Genomic DNA, 17,206 nt, shown 5'->3' with positions numbered 1-17,206 from the left:
ATGCCTGCCCTGAGAACGGCGTGGGTTGTGAATAACGCGGTACTCCTGCATATGCACCATTCAACCCAGGTATTATTGCTGCGTTCACAAACTACTCGAAATTAGGGAACTCGGAAATTGTTTGTGTGAACACGTTTTAATGCGGTTTACGAAAGTTCAGTAAGTAAGGCTGGTCGGAATGGCTTGTCATTTTCACATTTTTATCTAGTAAGCACAATATAATTCACATCGCTTCCTATCCCAGTGGCATTGTGGGTATTCATACGGTAGTGTTTATAATGTTACCTCATTAGCAGAGCAGGTGTTTTATATGGTAGCTTTTGTCACCTTGTCAGCATAGCGTCACATCTCTCCTTCACTAGTAGCAAGCTTGCGGAATGTCACTCACCTTTTCACTTCAGCCTATGAGCAAGGCACACTAAGGCAATTCCAACACAATTCCTGAATAACCTATGACCTCACTTGTGCAATAATCACTCAGTTCTTTCAACCAATGGGCATAAGCCTATGGGAGTATTGATGTCAACTCACCTCTTGTCTCTCACTTGCTGTTTTGTAGCAACAGTCTTCCAACGACCTTCCACCACCATCTAAAGGCCCGTCATCGGATGCATGTTCTCCCAGACGGGGGGTTCGATGCCCGCTGCTCAGCATAGGGCATCCTGTCATCAGCACTCCTCTGAGACGAGGCCTACCCAAAACTATTCAAGAAAATGCCATGTTGCGTTTTGTCTTTGTTGTCATTCAGTAAAGCCTGTACTCCAGGAAGTCCTCACCAGAACAGTAAACCAACCGGAAGTCCTCACCAGAACAGTAAACCAACAGGAAGTCCTCACCAGAAGAGTAAACCAACAGGAAGTCTTAACCAGAACAGTAAACCAACTCAAATTCAGAACTTTTCTGGTCCTCACTTCTAAAAAAGACTCTTTTAGGGGTTAGGGAAAATAGGATTTTGAATTGGAATCAATTGTTGGTCCTCAAGTATAGTAAGACATAGCTGTGTGTGTGTAGCTGGTTGGCACAGTGGATGCAGGCAGTCCTGGAGTCTCAGTACCCAGGATTTTCTTTCCAGTACTGGTCACACTTAAGCCACAGAGCTTGTTTCATGGAAACCAACTCCACTAAGACAGAGTTACTGAGAAACACTTACAGGCCATGTACAGTAGTACCATGGCCTGTAGACTAGGGGGTTAAGGAGCTAAGGTGTTGGGATCATCCACTGTACATCTGGTCTGCTACGTACACACATAATCACATTAGTGGAAACGGAGGGGTTTTTTCAGGGCAGGCCTGATTGTAACTAGATATTTCCGAGTCGCTTCAGGGAGAATTTGAGCATTTTAGCAAATCCTAACCTTTGCCTGACCTTAACCTAATTCTCCTAACCTGCTGTGTAAGATCTCCTAACCTCTGCAAAAAGTAACTTATTTTAGACAAAACCGGCACGCCTGCCCTGAGAACAGCGTGTGTTGTGAATAACGCGATACTCCTACATATGCACCATTCAACCCAGGTATTTCTGCTGCGTTCACGAACTACTCGGATCTCTGAAAAATCCAGCTTGCTAACTGGTGGAACGTGGCATGTGTATAACTACAACCAGGTAGCAAGTTGGAAATGTCAAGAGTTCCGTCTTACACGTGAACGTGTCAGAAATCATGTCTCAGAGCTTAGCGCCCATATTCGCTTCTAATGGGTTGGCCGGGCTCCCGCTACAGCTTCTCAGAAAGAGATTCCTTAATGAAATCTAGAACAGAAGCTACGTGGGGACAGTCAGAGCTTAGCTGTTACTTTTATTTTTTCTACACTGATGACGCACTCTCTCCTCTGCCTCGCCGGCCCACCAGGAGCGTCTAGTTCTAATCAAGGGTGGAGTTGTGGAGTCTACGGACAGAGCGCTCCCTTCCACATCAAAATCCACACATAAATAGTTATTTGACCACAAAATCAGCCTTTCGCAATTGCCGTCTCGGTCTCCCGACTTTAACCCCATTGGTAACCTGTTGGTTTGAATTGAAGAAGACAGTCCAGTGCATACTAAGTGCAGACTAATGATATAAAGGACCGGGAAAGATTCTGTATGGAGGAATGGTCTAAGATCAGTGTAGGCTGGTGAGAGGAGCTATAGGAGGACGGGCTCATTGTAATAGCTGGAATGGAATAAGATCAAACGCATGGAAACCACATGTTTGACTCTGGTCCATTTATTACATTACATTACATTAAGCCCGTCCTCCTATAGCTCCTCCCACCAGCCTCCTCTGTTTAAGATTCCTCCCAATGTGTCCAATCTCATAAAAAAATGATCCTCGCAAAGTGAGGTATTGAAATTTATTGAAACAGGGGTGCCAATAATTTTGACAACTATATTTTTGGAAGAAATTATACTATATGTTAAACAAAATGTCTTTCTCTGAGCAATTGTATTAGTATAAAATAATATAATTTCTCAAATATTTTTGCTTGCTACATGACCAAACATCTCATTCCAAAATCACGGGCATTAATATGGAGTTGGTTCCCCCTTTGCTGCTATAACAGCCTCCACTCTTCTGGGAAGGTTTTCCACTAGATGTTGGAACATTTCTGCGGGGACTTGCTTCCATTCAGCCACAAGAGCATTAGTGAGGTCTGGCACTGATGTTGGACGATTAGGCCTGGCTCCCAGTTGGCGTTCCAATTCATCCCGAAGATGCTCGATGGGGTTGAGGTCAGGGCTCTGTGCAGGCCAGTCAAGTTCTTCCACACCCATCTCGACAAACCATTTCTGTATGGACCTCGCTTTGTGCACGGGAGAATTGTCATGCTGAAACAGGAAAGGGCCTTCCCCAAACTGTTGCCTCAAAGTTGGAAGCACAGAATCATCTAGAATGTCATTGTATGCTGTAGAGTTAAGATTTCCCTTCACTGGAACTAAGGGGCCCGAACCATGGAAAACAGCTCCAGACCATTATTCCTCCCCACCATACTTTACAGTTGGTATTATGCATTCGGGCAGGTAGCGTTCTCCTGGCACCCGCCAAACCCACATACGTCTGTCGGACTACCAGATGGTGAAAAGTGATTTCACTGCTCCAGAGTCCAATGGCAGCGAGCTTTACACCTCTCCAGACAACGCTTGGCATTGCGCATGGTGATATTAGGCTTGTGTGTGGCTGCTCAACTATGGAAACCTATTTCATGAAGCTCTTGACGAACAGTTATTGTGCTGATGTTGCTTCCAGAGACCGTTTGCAAATCTGTAGTGAGTGTTGCAACTGAGCACAGACCATTTTTATCCGCTACTTGCTCAGCCGTTGTTGCTCCTAGACGTTCCCACGTCACAATAACAACACAGTTGACTGGGGCAGCACTAGCAGGTGCAGCAATCTGACAAACTGACTTGTTGGAAAGGTGGCATCCTATGACGATGCAACGTTGAAAGTCACTGAGCTCTTCAGTAAGGCCATTCTACTGCCAATGTTTGTCTATGGAGATTGCATGGCTGTGTGCTTGATTTTATACACCTGTCAGCAACGTGTGTGGCTGAAATAGCCGAATCAACTAATTTGAAGGGGTGTCCACATACTGAGCTAAACTATATATACAAAAGTATTTTTATTGTTATTTTATGCAGTCTTTTTTGCCAATCTTTATCAAGGGTGCCAATAATTTTGGACCTGACTGTATGTACTATCTTAATTGTACTTTATTCAACATTTTAAGAGGCTACCAACGTTTGTAATTTCTTCTTTAAAATGTCAGACTTGATTTACACTAACAAAAAAATGTATCAACCCTTACAAAAATGTCAATTAATTATAATCCACAAATAATTCACATTTCCTGTTGATGCAGGGTTCTTTTCCTGCTGTGAGAAACAAGGTCAAATGAAGATGACACACCTCTAGGTCTTAGGAGCTACAATGTTGACCTTGCCCACTCCACCTGGGCCACAAGATTAGGGCAGGGAGCCAAAAGAGGGAGGAACTCCACTGCCTTGTTACAGAGAAATTCAATACTTATTACATTGCTCACTTATATGCTTGCAGACTTTCAAGGACTTAGCCGGTTGGGAGGACTAGGTGCACTGCTACCAGAACTCCCATCTGCTGTCATTTACAACTTGTCAGATAGAGGAACCACAATGCACGGCTCAGCATTGGAAGATGATGTGTGTACTGTAAATTACCTGGATAGAGGTAAGTACATTTACACATGCTGCTACTGACATTATTGCTGTTTATTTTGAGTTGATAGTACTACTACCACTTAGTTACGACCACTATTTGTTGTTGAAGATATCATTATTGTTCAAATAAATCTTCATTTCATTTCATTGCAGTCTGTTTCTCCAATGGCAAAGGGTATAGGCTACTTCATTTGAATGTATCTATTGTCTCTCCTTTAAAAATGTTTTAATCAAAGACAGATTTAGAAGTTTTTTGGGGGGGGAAAGTAACTACAATATTTATTAATAGACCCATGTTTCAAGGGTCATTTACTGTATCATCTTTCAACTGGTCCATTCCATACTTTATAAATGTAGCTAGCTTTACATCACATACTTTATTGGTCTTGTTGATAAATGTAGCTAGCTTTACATCACATACTTTATTGGTCTTGTTGATAAATGTAGCTAGCTTTACATCACATACTTTATTGGTCTTGTTGATAAATGTAGCTAGCTTTACATCACATACTTTATTGGTCTTGTTGATAAATGTAGCTAGCTTTACATCACATACTTTATTGGTCTTGTTGATACATGTAGCTAGCTTTACATCACATACTTTATTGGTCTTGTTGATAAATGTAGCTAGCTTTACATCACATACTTTATTGGTCTTGTTGATAAATGTAGCTAGCTTTACATCACATACTTTATTGGTCTTGTTGATAAATGTAGCTAGCTTTACATCCCATACTTTATTGGTCTTGTTGATAAATGTAGCTAGCTTTACATCACATACTTTATTGGTCTTGTTGATAAATGTAGCTAGCTTTACATCACATACTTTATTGGTCTTGTTGATAAATGTAGCTAGCTTTACATCACATACTTTATTGGTCTTGTTGATAAATGTAGCTAGCTTTACATCACATACTTTATTGGTCTTGTTGATAAATGTAGCTAGCTTTACATCACATACTTTATTGGTCTTGTTGATAAATGTAGCTAGCTTTACATCACATACTTTATTGGTCTTGTTGATAAATGTAGCTAGCTTTACATCACATACTTTATTGGTCTTGTTGATAAATGTAGCTAGCTTTACATCACATACTTTATTGGTCTTGTTGATAAATGTAGCTAGCTTTACATCACATACTTTATTGGTCTTGTTGATAAATGTAGTTAGCTTTACATCACATACTTTATTGGTCTTGTTGATAAATGTAGTTAGCTATACATAACATATTATTTGGTATTGTTGATAAATGTAGTTAGCTTTACATCACACTTTATTGGTCTTGTTGATAAATGTAGCTAGCTTTACATCACATACTTTATTGGTCTTGTTGATAAATGTAGTTAGCTTTACATTACATACTTTATTGGTCTTGTTGATAAATGTAGCTAGCTTTACATCACATACTTTATTGGTCTTGTTGACAAATGTAGTTAGCTTTACATCACATACTTTATTGGTCTTGTTGATAAATGTAGCTAGCTTTACATCACATACTTTATTGGTCTTGTTGATAAATGTAGCTAGCTTTACATCACATACTTTATTGGTCTTGTTGATAAATGTAGTTAGCTTTACATCACATACTTTATTGGTCTTGTTGATAAATGTAGCTAGCTTTACATCACATACTTTATTGGTCTTGTTGATAAATGTAGCTAGCTTTACATAACATATTATTTGCTCTTGTTGATAAATGTAGCTACTGTAGCTATACATAACATATGATTTGATCAACACATGTTGATAATTTCAGATCAGATTTTTTAACTAACTGGCAAATTGACATTGTTTTATGAAAGAGATAGTGTATGTTAATGCGAACTGGTGCACATGTGACAAAGTCAGATACAGAAATAAGTCCAGGTTCCTTCATGCATTGACCATAATGAATACATGTCAAGTAGTATCAGATGTGAATTGTTCATATCAGCGTCAAATATACCCAAACGTTTTCCAACTGAAGGGAAATTGATTGTTACCGTAGTAATATGCATTACAACCAATATGTCATTGCATAACCTTTTACTGCAGTGGGCTAAATCATTGTCACACAGTGATTCTTGGTGGTCTTAAACAAATATACTTTGAAACAAAAGTATAAAACCTCACACACATGCTTATGGGTTTAAAAAAAGGAAGACACCTGTACCACGTCATATATAGAGTTGAAATGTATTACATTTTGAGTTTGCATCCCAATATTACACTTTATATACATCAGAGAAGACTGAAATATAACAAAACCGTTTGACATAAAAACACTGGATTTTCGGTGCGTAAAAAAAATATATGTTGACTAATTATGAAATTATGAAAAATATTTATAACATTCCACCCTTGAGGCCACTAGACGGCATTTCTGGTCAATCGACTGCAGGAAAGGGCTACGACACAATATTATTAACAAGAGGCATATGCAAGTGGCACATATGTACTTTCACAACAGAACCGTTCTGCAAAACCCTGTGTTCATGAGATCAACGTGTCTAACTTTCCCTGCTTTGCAGACTGACAGGAAGTCCAAGGACAGACAGATCTGCATCCCCCATCAAAGTGCTCTTTGACAGCATCCTTCTTTTCTTGGACATATTTGTCAATGGATACGTTGGGAATGATGGACGATGGCTGCCTGTCATCAGACAACTACCATGACATGGTGAAGGGAGGAGGGTCTAGCGGAGAAGGCCGGCTCCACAGCGCTGACCTGATCCCGGGCTTCAGTAAGGACCAGTACCCCCTGCTCACTCCTGTAGGGTCCGAACGGACCCAGGAAGTGGACACTGAGGGCCTGGAGGAACACCAGGGGAAGCAGGGCCAGTCAGACCCCTACAGATACCTGGCCAGCCTGGAGGACAGCACCCAGCACTCTGTCTTTCACGGTCAGTACCATGGTTGTTATTGATTTATAGGTTCATTCATTGATTGATTAGGTGATGTTGTTTATTACATGAAGACAAGGTAAAGGGCGGCAGGTAGCCTAGTGGTTCGAGAGTTGGGCCAGTAACCGAAAGGTTGCTAGATCGAATCCCCGAGCTGACAAGGTAACAATCTGTCGTTCTGCCCCCGAACAAGGCAGTTAACCCACTGTTCCTAGGCCGTCATTGTAAATAAGAATTTGTTCTTAACTGACTTGCCTAGTTAAATAAAGGTTAAATAATATTTTTTTTTAAATAACACTTTCTATGATTACCCTCTTATGAGACATGCATAATGCATTATAATGCACAACATAGGCGCTAATAACTGCTCATAAACATCTATAACATATACAGCAACAACATCAGTGAAATAGCAGTTCATATAAGAGTAAAACAATCTAAGACTTATATCCAAGACTTTCACTTCTCCACAGTAAAATGAGTAGTCACAATGTTTACTTACATTACCTCTTCCAGGAGGAAAGACAGGGACAGTTGAAAGCATACGGTGGTAACCTCATCCAGGAGGAAAGACAGAGACAGTTGAAAGCATACGGTGCTAACCTCATCCAGGAGGGGAGGCAGGGACAGTTGAAAGCATACGGTGCTAACCTCATCCAGGAGGCAGGGACAGTTGAAAGCATACGGTGCTGACCTCATCCAGGAGGAAAGACAGGGACAGTTGAAAGCATACGGTGCTAACCTCATCCAGGAGGAAAGGCAGGGACAGTTGAAAGCATACGGTGCTGACCTCATCCAGGAGGAAAGACAGGGACAGTTGAAAGCATACGGTGCTAACCTCATCCAGGAGGAAAGACAGGGACAGTTGAAAGCATACGGTGCTAACCTCATCCAGGAGGAAAGACAGGGACAGTTGAAAGCATACGGTGGTAACCTCTTCCAGGAGGAAAGGCAAGGACAGTTGAAAGCACACGGTGCTAACCTCATCCAGGAGGAAAGACAGGGACAGTTGAAAGCATACGGTGCTAACCTCTTCCAGGAGGAAAGACAGGGACAGTTGAAAGCATACGGTGGTAACCTCATCCAGGAGGAAAGACAGGGACAGTTGAAAGCATACGGTGCTAACCTCATCCAGGAGGCAGGGACAGTTGAAAGCATACGGTGCTAACCTCATCCAGGAGGAAAGACAGAGACAGTTGAAAGCATACGGTGCTAACCTCATCCAGGAGGAAAGACAGAGACAGTTGAAAGCATACGGTGCTGACCTCATCCAGGAGGAAAGACAGGGACAGTTGAAAGCATACGGTGGTAACCTCATCCAGGAGGCAGGGACAGTTGAAAGCATACGGTGGTAACCTCATCCAGGAGGCAGGGACAGTTGAAAGCATACGGTGCTAACCTCATCCAGGAGGAAAGGCAGGGACAGTTGAAAGCATACGGTGCTAACCTCATCCAGGAGGAAAGGCAGGGACAGTTGAAAGCATACGGTGCTGACCTCATCCAGGAGGAAAGACAGGGACAGTTGAAAGCACACTGTGCTTGGATTGTCATTTTCTCAAGATTCAGAGACTACAGTTTATCAGTACAGTATAGCTACAATGTTGGATTTAACGTTTCTACCTTTACACAACCAGATCTAGGACCAGGCTTGGATAAGATATAGTAGGCCTGGCTGGGATGAATAAGGGACTGGTGTACCAAGTATTTCTTCCTGAACAATCCTTGTTTATTAGAACATTACATAACATTATAACCCTCTATTACTGTAACATTACAGCATAGCATAAGGAGACCACTTTTCCTGCCTCACATGTTTATTACCGAGTCAACGATCTGATGATAATCTTGAGCCTCAATTGATTTGGATTAATTAATTAACAAGCTCTGATTAGATCTACCATCCATCAGCCATGTGTAATGGGGATTCAACCTCACCTTGTTTTCTACCATCTATCAGCCATGTGTAGAGGGGCTTCAACCTCACCCTGTTTTCTACCATCCATCAGCCATGTGTAGAGGGGCTTCAACCTCACCCTGTTTTCTACCATCCATCAGCCATGTGTAGAGGGGCTTCAACCTCACCCTGTTTTCTACCATCCATCAGCCATGTGTAGAGGGGCTTCAACCTCACCCTGTTTTCTACCATCTATCAGCCATGTGTAGAGGGGCTTCATCCTCACCCTGTTTTCTACCATCCATCAGCCATGTGTAGAGGGGCTTCAACCTCACCCTGTTTTCTACCATCTATCAGCCATGTGTAGAGGGGCTTCATCCTCACCCTGTTTTCTACCATCCATCAGCCATGTGTAGAGGGGCTTCAACCTCACCCTGTTTTCTACCATCCATCAGCCATGTGTAGAGGGGCTTCAACCTCACCCAACCCTTGTTTTTCTACATCCATCATCCATGTGGTAAGGGGCTTCACCTCCACCCTGTTTTTCTACCATCCGGAGCAGCCATCGTGTAGAGGCTTCAACTCACCTTTTTCTACCATCCATCAGCCATGTGGTAGAGGGGGCTTTCCCCCACCCGTTTCTACTCAATCCCGTGTAGAGAGGCTCAACCTCCTTTCACCTTCTTTAGGGCTTACCCCCCCTGTCTAAAAGGATGCAGGTGCAGAGGACAAGTCAGTCCCTTTGTGATATAGGAGCTGTCCATTCCCAGGGCACATGAGGACACTCAGGTTTAACAGGTGGCATCTGTCCCCATGGGACTATGAAATCACCCGTAGAGAGAACTGCATATTAGGTCGCTTTTGGTAAGTAGAACTGGCACTGCCGAAGGAACCCGAGAGCAAGAAGACAGATACCTAAACATACACGTCTCTCCTGTTCTACTGTCTCCCTTCAGAGTCAGGCCTTTTCTCCAGGGACAAGTGTGACGGGGACCTGGGAGACCTCCAGAAGGGGGTGTCCAGCGGGGAAAAGTCCCATGAGCCTCCAAAGGAGGACCGCCCTAAGAAGAAGCACCGGCGTAACCGCACCACCTTCACCACCTTCCAGCTCCATGAGTTGGAGAAGGCCTTTGAGAAGTCCCACTACCCTGACGTCTACAGCCGGGAGCTCCTGGCCATGAAGGTCAACCTCCTTGAGGTCCGTGTCCAGGTATGGAGCCTCCACCTATCTAAAACTACTATTACTATACACTAATAATACTGTATGGAGTCTCTACCTATGTAATACTACTATTACTATCACTATACCCTAATAATACTGTATAGAGTCTCTAACTATCTAATACTACTATTACTATTACTATACACTAATAATACTGTACCCATTCTCCGCCTATCTAATACTACTATTACTATATACTAATAATACTGTATGGAGTCTCTACCTATCTAATACTACTATTACTATACATGAATAATACTGTATAGTCTCTACCTGTCTAATACTAATACTACTATCACTATACCCTAATAATACTGTATGCAACCTCCACCTATCTAATACTACTATCACTATACCCTAATAATACTGTATAGAGTCTCTACCTGTCTAATACTAATACTACTATCACTATACCCTAATAATACTGTATGCAACCTCCACCTATGTAATACTACTATCACTATACCCTAATAATACTGTATAGAGTCTCTACCTGTCTAATACTAATACTACTATCACTATACACTAATAATACTGTCAGGGTATAGAGCCTTTGGCTGTCAACTATTACTAGACTAGCATTACTACTGGCCCTTCTACCACTACTACCACCACCACCCCCATTACTACAAGTACTACCACCACTACTACTAGTACTATCACCACCTCTACAATTACTACTATTATCACCACCACCACTACTACTATTACCACCACTACTACTATTACCACCACCACCACTACTACTACTACTACTACTATTACCGCCACCACCACTGCTACTACTACTACTACTATTACCACCACTACTACTACTACTACTATTACCACCACCACTACTACTACTATTACCACCACCACCACCACCACTACTACTATTACCACCACCACCACTACTACTACTATTACCACCACCACCACCACCACTACTACTACTACTACTATTACCACCACCACCACTACTACTACTACTACTGTTACTACCATATTTTTTTCTAGCTACTACTAGTCACCACCACCACCATCATACTACTAAACTACTAGTAGCTCCACTCTACTACTATTACCACAGCCACCACTAACCACTATATACTGTTTACTACACACTACACTATTAGCCACCATACTACTACTACTACTATTACCACCACCACCACTACTACTACTACTACTATTACTGCCACCACCACCACTACTACTACTACTATTATCACCACCACTACTACTACTACTACTATTACTGCCAGCACCACTACTACTACTATTACTACTGCTACTATTATCACCACCACCACTACTACTATTACCGCTACTACTACTATTACCACCACCACAACTACTATTAATATTACCACCACCACCATCACCACTACTACTATTATCACCACCACTACTACTACTACTATTATCACCACCACTACTACTACTATTACCACCACTACTACTACTACTACTATTACCACCACCACCACTACTATTAATATTACCACCACCACCATCACCACTACTACTATTATCACCACCACTAATACTACTACTATTATCACCACCACTACTACTACTATTACTACTACTACTACTATTACCACCACCACAACTACTACTATTACTCCTATTACTACTACCACTACTACTACTACTATTACTACCACTACTACTATCACCACCACCACCACCATGACCACCACCACTACTACTACTACTATTACCACCACCACTACTACTACTATTACCACCACTACTACTACTACTATTACCACCACCACCACTACTACTACTACTACTGTTACTACCACTACTACTACTATTACCACCACCACCACTACTAATACTATTACCACCGCCACTACTACTATTACCACCACTACTACTACTACTACTATTACTGCCACCACCACTACTACTACTGCTATTACCACCACCACCACCACCACCACCACTACTACTACAACACCATACATACTATAGTCCACCACTGACTCACTACTACTATTACTCCACCAACTACTACTACTACTATTTACTCCACCACTCAACTACTCGTTATACCTCACTACTACTACTACTACTATTACTGCCAGCACCACTACTACTACTACTACTACTATTATCACCACCACCACTACTACTATTACCGCTACTACTACTATTACCACCACCACTACCACTACTATTAATATTACCATCACCACTACTACTATTATCACCACTACTACTACTACTATTATCACCACCACTACTACTACTATTATCACCACTACTACTACTACTACTACTACTATTATCACCACCACTACTACTACTACTATTATCACCACCACTACTACTAGTACCCCCTACTATACTATTCACCACCACTTACTACTATTATCCCACTACTACGACATTACTATTAGTCACCAACACTACTACTACTACTATTATCACCACCACTACTACTACTACTATTATCACCACCACTACTACTACTACTATTATCACCACCACTACTACTACTACTATTATCACCACCACTACTACTACTATTACCACCAGCACTACTACTACTACTATTACCACCACCACTACTACTACTACTATTATCACCACCACAACTACTACTATTACCACCACCACCAACACTACTACTATTACTACTATTACCACCACCACCACTACTACTACTATTACCACCACCACTACTACTACTACTATTATCACCACCACCACTACTACTACTATTACCACCACCACAACTACTACTATTACCACCACTACTACTACTATTACCACCACCACTACTACTACTATTACCACCACTACTACTACTACTATTACCACCACCACAACTACTACTATTACTACTATTACTACTACCACTACTACTACTACTACCACTACTACTATCACCACCACCACCACCACCACTACTACTACTACTATTACCACCACCACCACCACCACTACTACTATTACCACCACTACTACTACTGCTATTACCACCACCACCACCACTACTACTACTACTACTATTACCACCACTACTACTACTACTACTATTACCACCACTACCACTACTACTATTACCACCACTACTACTACTACTACTACTATTACTGCCACCACCACCACTACTACTACTACTATTATCACCACCACCACTACTACTATTACCACCACTACTACTACTACTACTATTACCACCACCACCACTACTACTACTATTACCACCACTACTACTACTACTACTATTACTGCCACCACCACTACTACTACTACTATTACCACTACCACTACTACTACTATTACCACCACCACCACTACTACTACTATTACCACCACCACTACTACTACTACTATTACTGCCACCACCACTACTACTATCACCACCACCACCACCACTACTACTACTACTACTATTACCACCACACCCTACTACATATATCACCACCACGTACTACTACTATTACCACCACCACTACTACTACTACTACTATTATCACCACCACCACTACTACTATTACCGCTACTACTACTATTACCACCACCACTACCACTACTATTAATATTACCACCACCACCATCACCCCTAATACTATTACCACCACCACTACTACTACTACTATTACTGCCACCACCACTACTACTATCACCACCACCACCACCACTACTACTACTACTACTATTACCACCACCACTACTACTATTATCACCACCACTACTACTACTATTACCACCACCACTACTACTACTACTACTATTATCACCACCACCACTACTACTATTACCGCTACTACTACTATTACCACCACCACTACCACTACTATTAATATTACCACCACCACCATCACCCCTACTACTATTATCACCACCACTACTACTACTACTATTATCACCACCACTACTACTACTACTATTATCACCACCACTACTACTACTACTATTATCACCACCACTACTACTACTACTATTATCACCACCACTACTACTACTACTATTATTACCACCACCACTACTACTACTATTACCACCACTACTACTACTACTATTACTACTACCACTACTACTACTACTATTACTACTATTACTACTACCACTACTACTACTACTATTACTACCACTACTACTATCACCACCACCACCACCATGACCACCACCACTACTACTACTACTATTACCACCACCACCACCACCACCACTACTACTACTACTATTACCACCACCACCACCACCACCACTACTACTATTATCACCACCACTACTACTACTACTATTATCACCACCACTACTACTACTACTATTATCACCACCACCACCACTACTACTATTACCACCACTACTACTATTACCACCACCACCACCACTACTACTATTACCACCACTACTACTATTACCACCACCACCACCACTACTACTATTACCACCACTACTACTACTGCTATTACCGCCACCACCACTGCTACTACTACTACTACTATTACCACCACTACTACTACTACTACTATTACAACCACTACTACTACTACTACTATTACCACCACTACCACTACTACTATTACCACCACTACTACTACTACTACTATTACTGCCACCACAACTACTACTACTACTATTATCACCACCACCACCACTACTATTACCACAACTACTACTACTACTATTACCACCACCACCACTACTACTACTATTACCACCACTAATACTACTACTCTATTTACTGCCACCCACCCCTCTACGACTACTATTCCACCACCACTACTACTACTATTACCACCACCACCACTACTACCTATATTCCACCACACTATCATACTACTACTATTACTGCCACCTACCACTACTACATCACCACAACCACACTACTACTACTACATACCCACCTCCACTACTACCCTACTATTACCGACCAACCACCACTACTACTACGACTATACCAACCCTATTAACACAAAATACTACTACTACTACTACTATTACCACCACCACCACCACCACTACTACTATTACCACGACCATCCACACTACTACTACTATTACCAACCACCACCACCATCACTACTACTTTACCACCACCACCACTCTACTCACTACTACTATTACACACCAATATACTACTATTATCACCACCACTACTACTACTACTACTATTATCACCACCACTACTACTACTACTACTATTACCACCACTACTACTACTATTACCACCACCACCACCACTACTACTATTATTACCACCACCACCACCACCACCACCACTACTACTATTACCACCACCACCACTACTACTACTATTACCACCACCACCACTACTACTACTATTACCACCACGACCACCACTACTACTACTATTACCACCACGACCACCACTACTACTACTATTATCACCACCACCACTACTACTACTATTATCACCACCACTACTAATACTACTACTATTATCACCACCACTACTACTACTACTACTATTATCACCACCACTACTACTACTACTATTACCACCACCACCACTACTACTACTATTACCACCACCACCACCACTACTACTATTATTACACCGACCACACCACCCACTACTACTATTACCACCACCCCACTACTACTACTATTAACCGACCACCACCACACCACCACTACTTACTAACTATTACCACCACAACCACACTACTAGTACTATTACACACCACCATCTACTAGTTTCACACACATCACCACCTACTACTATATTACCACCACCAACACCACCACTACCTAGCTATTCCAACCCACCGACCACCTAACTACTACACGACCATATACTATAACACCACCACCACCACCACTACTACTACTACTATTACTACCCATACTACTAACTACTACTATAACCAACCACCACCACACCACCACCACTACTACGTATTACCACCACCACATCCTGACGTACTATTACCACACCACCACACACACCACCACCCTACTACGATTACCACACCACTACTACTACTATTACCACCACACCACTACTACTACTATTACCAGCCACCACCACCACCGACACCGACCACCACTACTATATTACCCACCACTACTACTCATTTACCACACCACCACTACTACTACTGTTCACACCACCACCACACTACTACTATATTACCCCACCACCACCACTACTCACTTGCTACTATTACCACCACCACTACTACTACTATTACCACCACCACCACTACTACTACTATTACCACCACCACCACCACCACCACTACTACTATTATTACCACCACCACTACTACTACTATTACCACCACCACCACCACTACTACTACTATTCCCACCACCACCACCATCACTACTACTACTATAACCACCACCACTACTACTACTACCACCACCACCACTACTACTACTAATTAGACCAAAGCTACATCTAATCCACACCACCACTGACTACTACTTTACCACCACCACCACCACTACTACTACTATGTACCACCACCACCACACTAACTAACTATCCACCACCTACTACTACTTCAGCACCACTTCTACTATTACCACCACCACCCCACTACTACTACTATTACCACCACCACACACCACTCTAACTACTATTACCCTACCACCCACCACCAACCACTACTAACTACTATTACCCACCACCACTACTATTACCACCCAACCACCAACATAATTCACCACCCCTACATTATTCCCACCATCCACTCTACTACTACTATTACCAACCACCACTACTACTACTACTATTACCCCAGCACCACTCACTATACTACTATTACCACCCACTCAGCTACTACTATTACCACACCACTATCTACATCCACCACCACCACCACTACTACTACTATTACCACCACCACCACTACTACTACTACTACTACTATTATCACCACCAATACTACTACTATTATCACCACCACTACTACTACTACTACTATTATCACCACCACTACTACTACTACTACTATTACCACCACCACCACTACTACTACTATTACCACCACCACCACCACTACTACTATTATTACCACCACCACCACCACCACTACTACTATTACCACCA

At 42.0% G+C, this 17,206-nt stretch overlaps 1 protein-coding gene across 1 annotated transcript; it reads left to right on the top strand.

The window, feature by feature from the left end:
- On the top strand, window positions 1-10,158 carry LOC120035945 (retinal homeobox protein Rx2-like; the record flags this gene model as incomplete). The annotated part of the gene is made up of 3 exons (XM_038982432.1): window positions 1-39; window positions 6,691-7,054; window positions 9,905-10,158. Coding segments are annotated over exons 1-3 (657 nt in total), but the record flags the coding sequence as incomplete, so codon positions are not given.
- Window positions 10,159-17,206: the final 7,048 nt, after the last annotated feature.

The sequence above is a fragment of the Salvelinus namaycush genome, unplaced genomic scaffold, assembly GCF_016432855.1.
Source record: "Salvelinus namaycush isolate Seneca unplaced genomic scaffold, SaNama_1.0 Scaffold1161, whole genome shotgun sequence".
NCBI classification, from domain to species: domain Eukaryota; kingdom Metazoa; phylum Chordata; class Actinopteri; order Salmoniformes; family Salmonidae; genus Salvelinus; species Salvelinus namaycush.
Note: the sequence above shows the minus strand (reverse complement) of the source record. Positions and strands in the feature narration are given on the sequence as shown.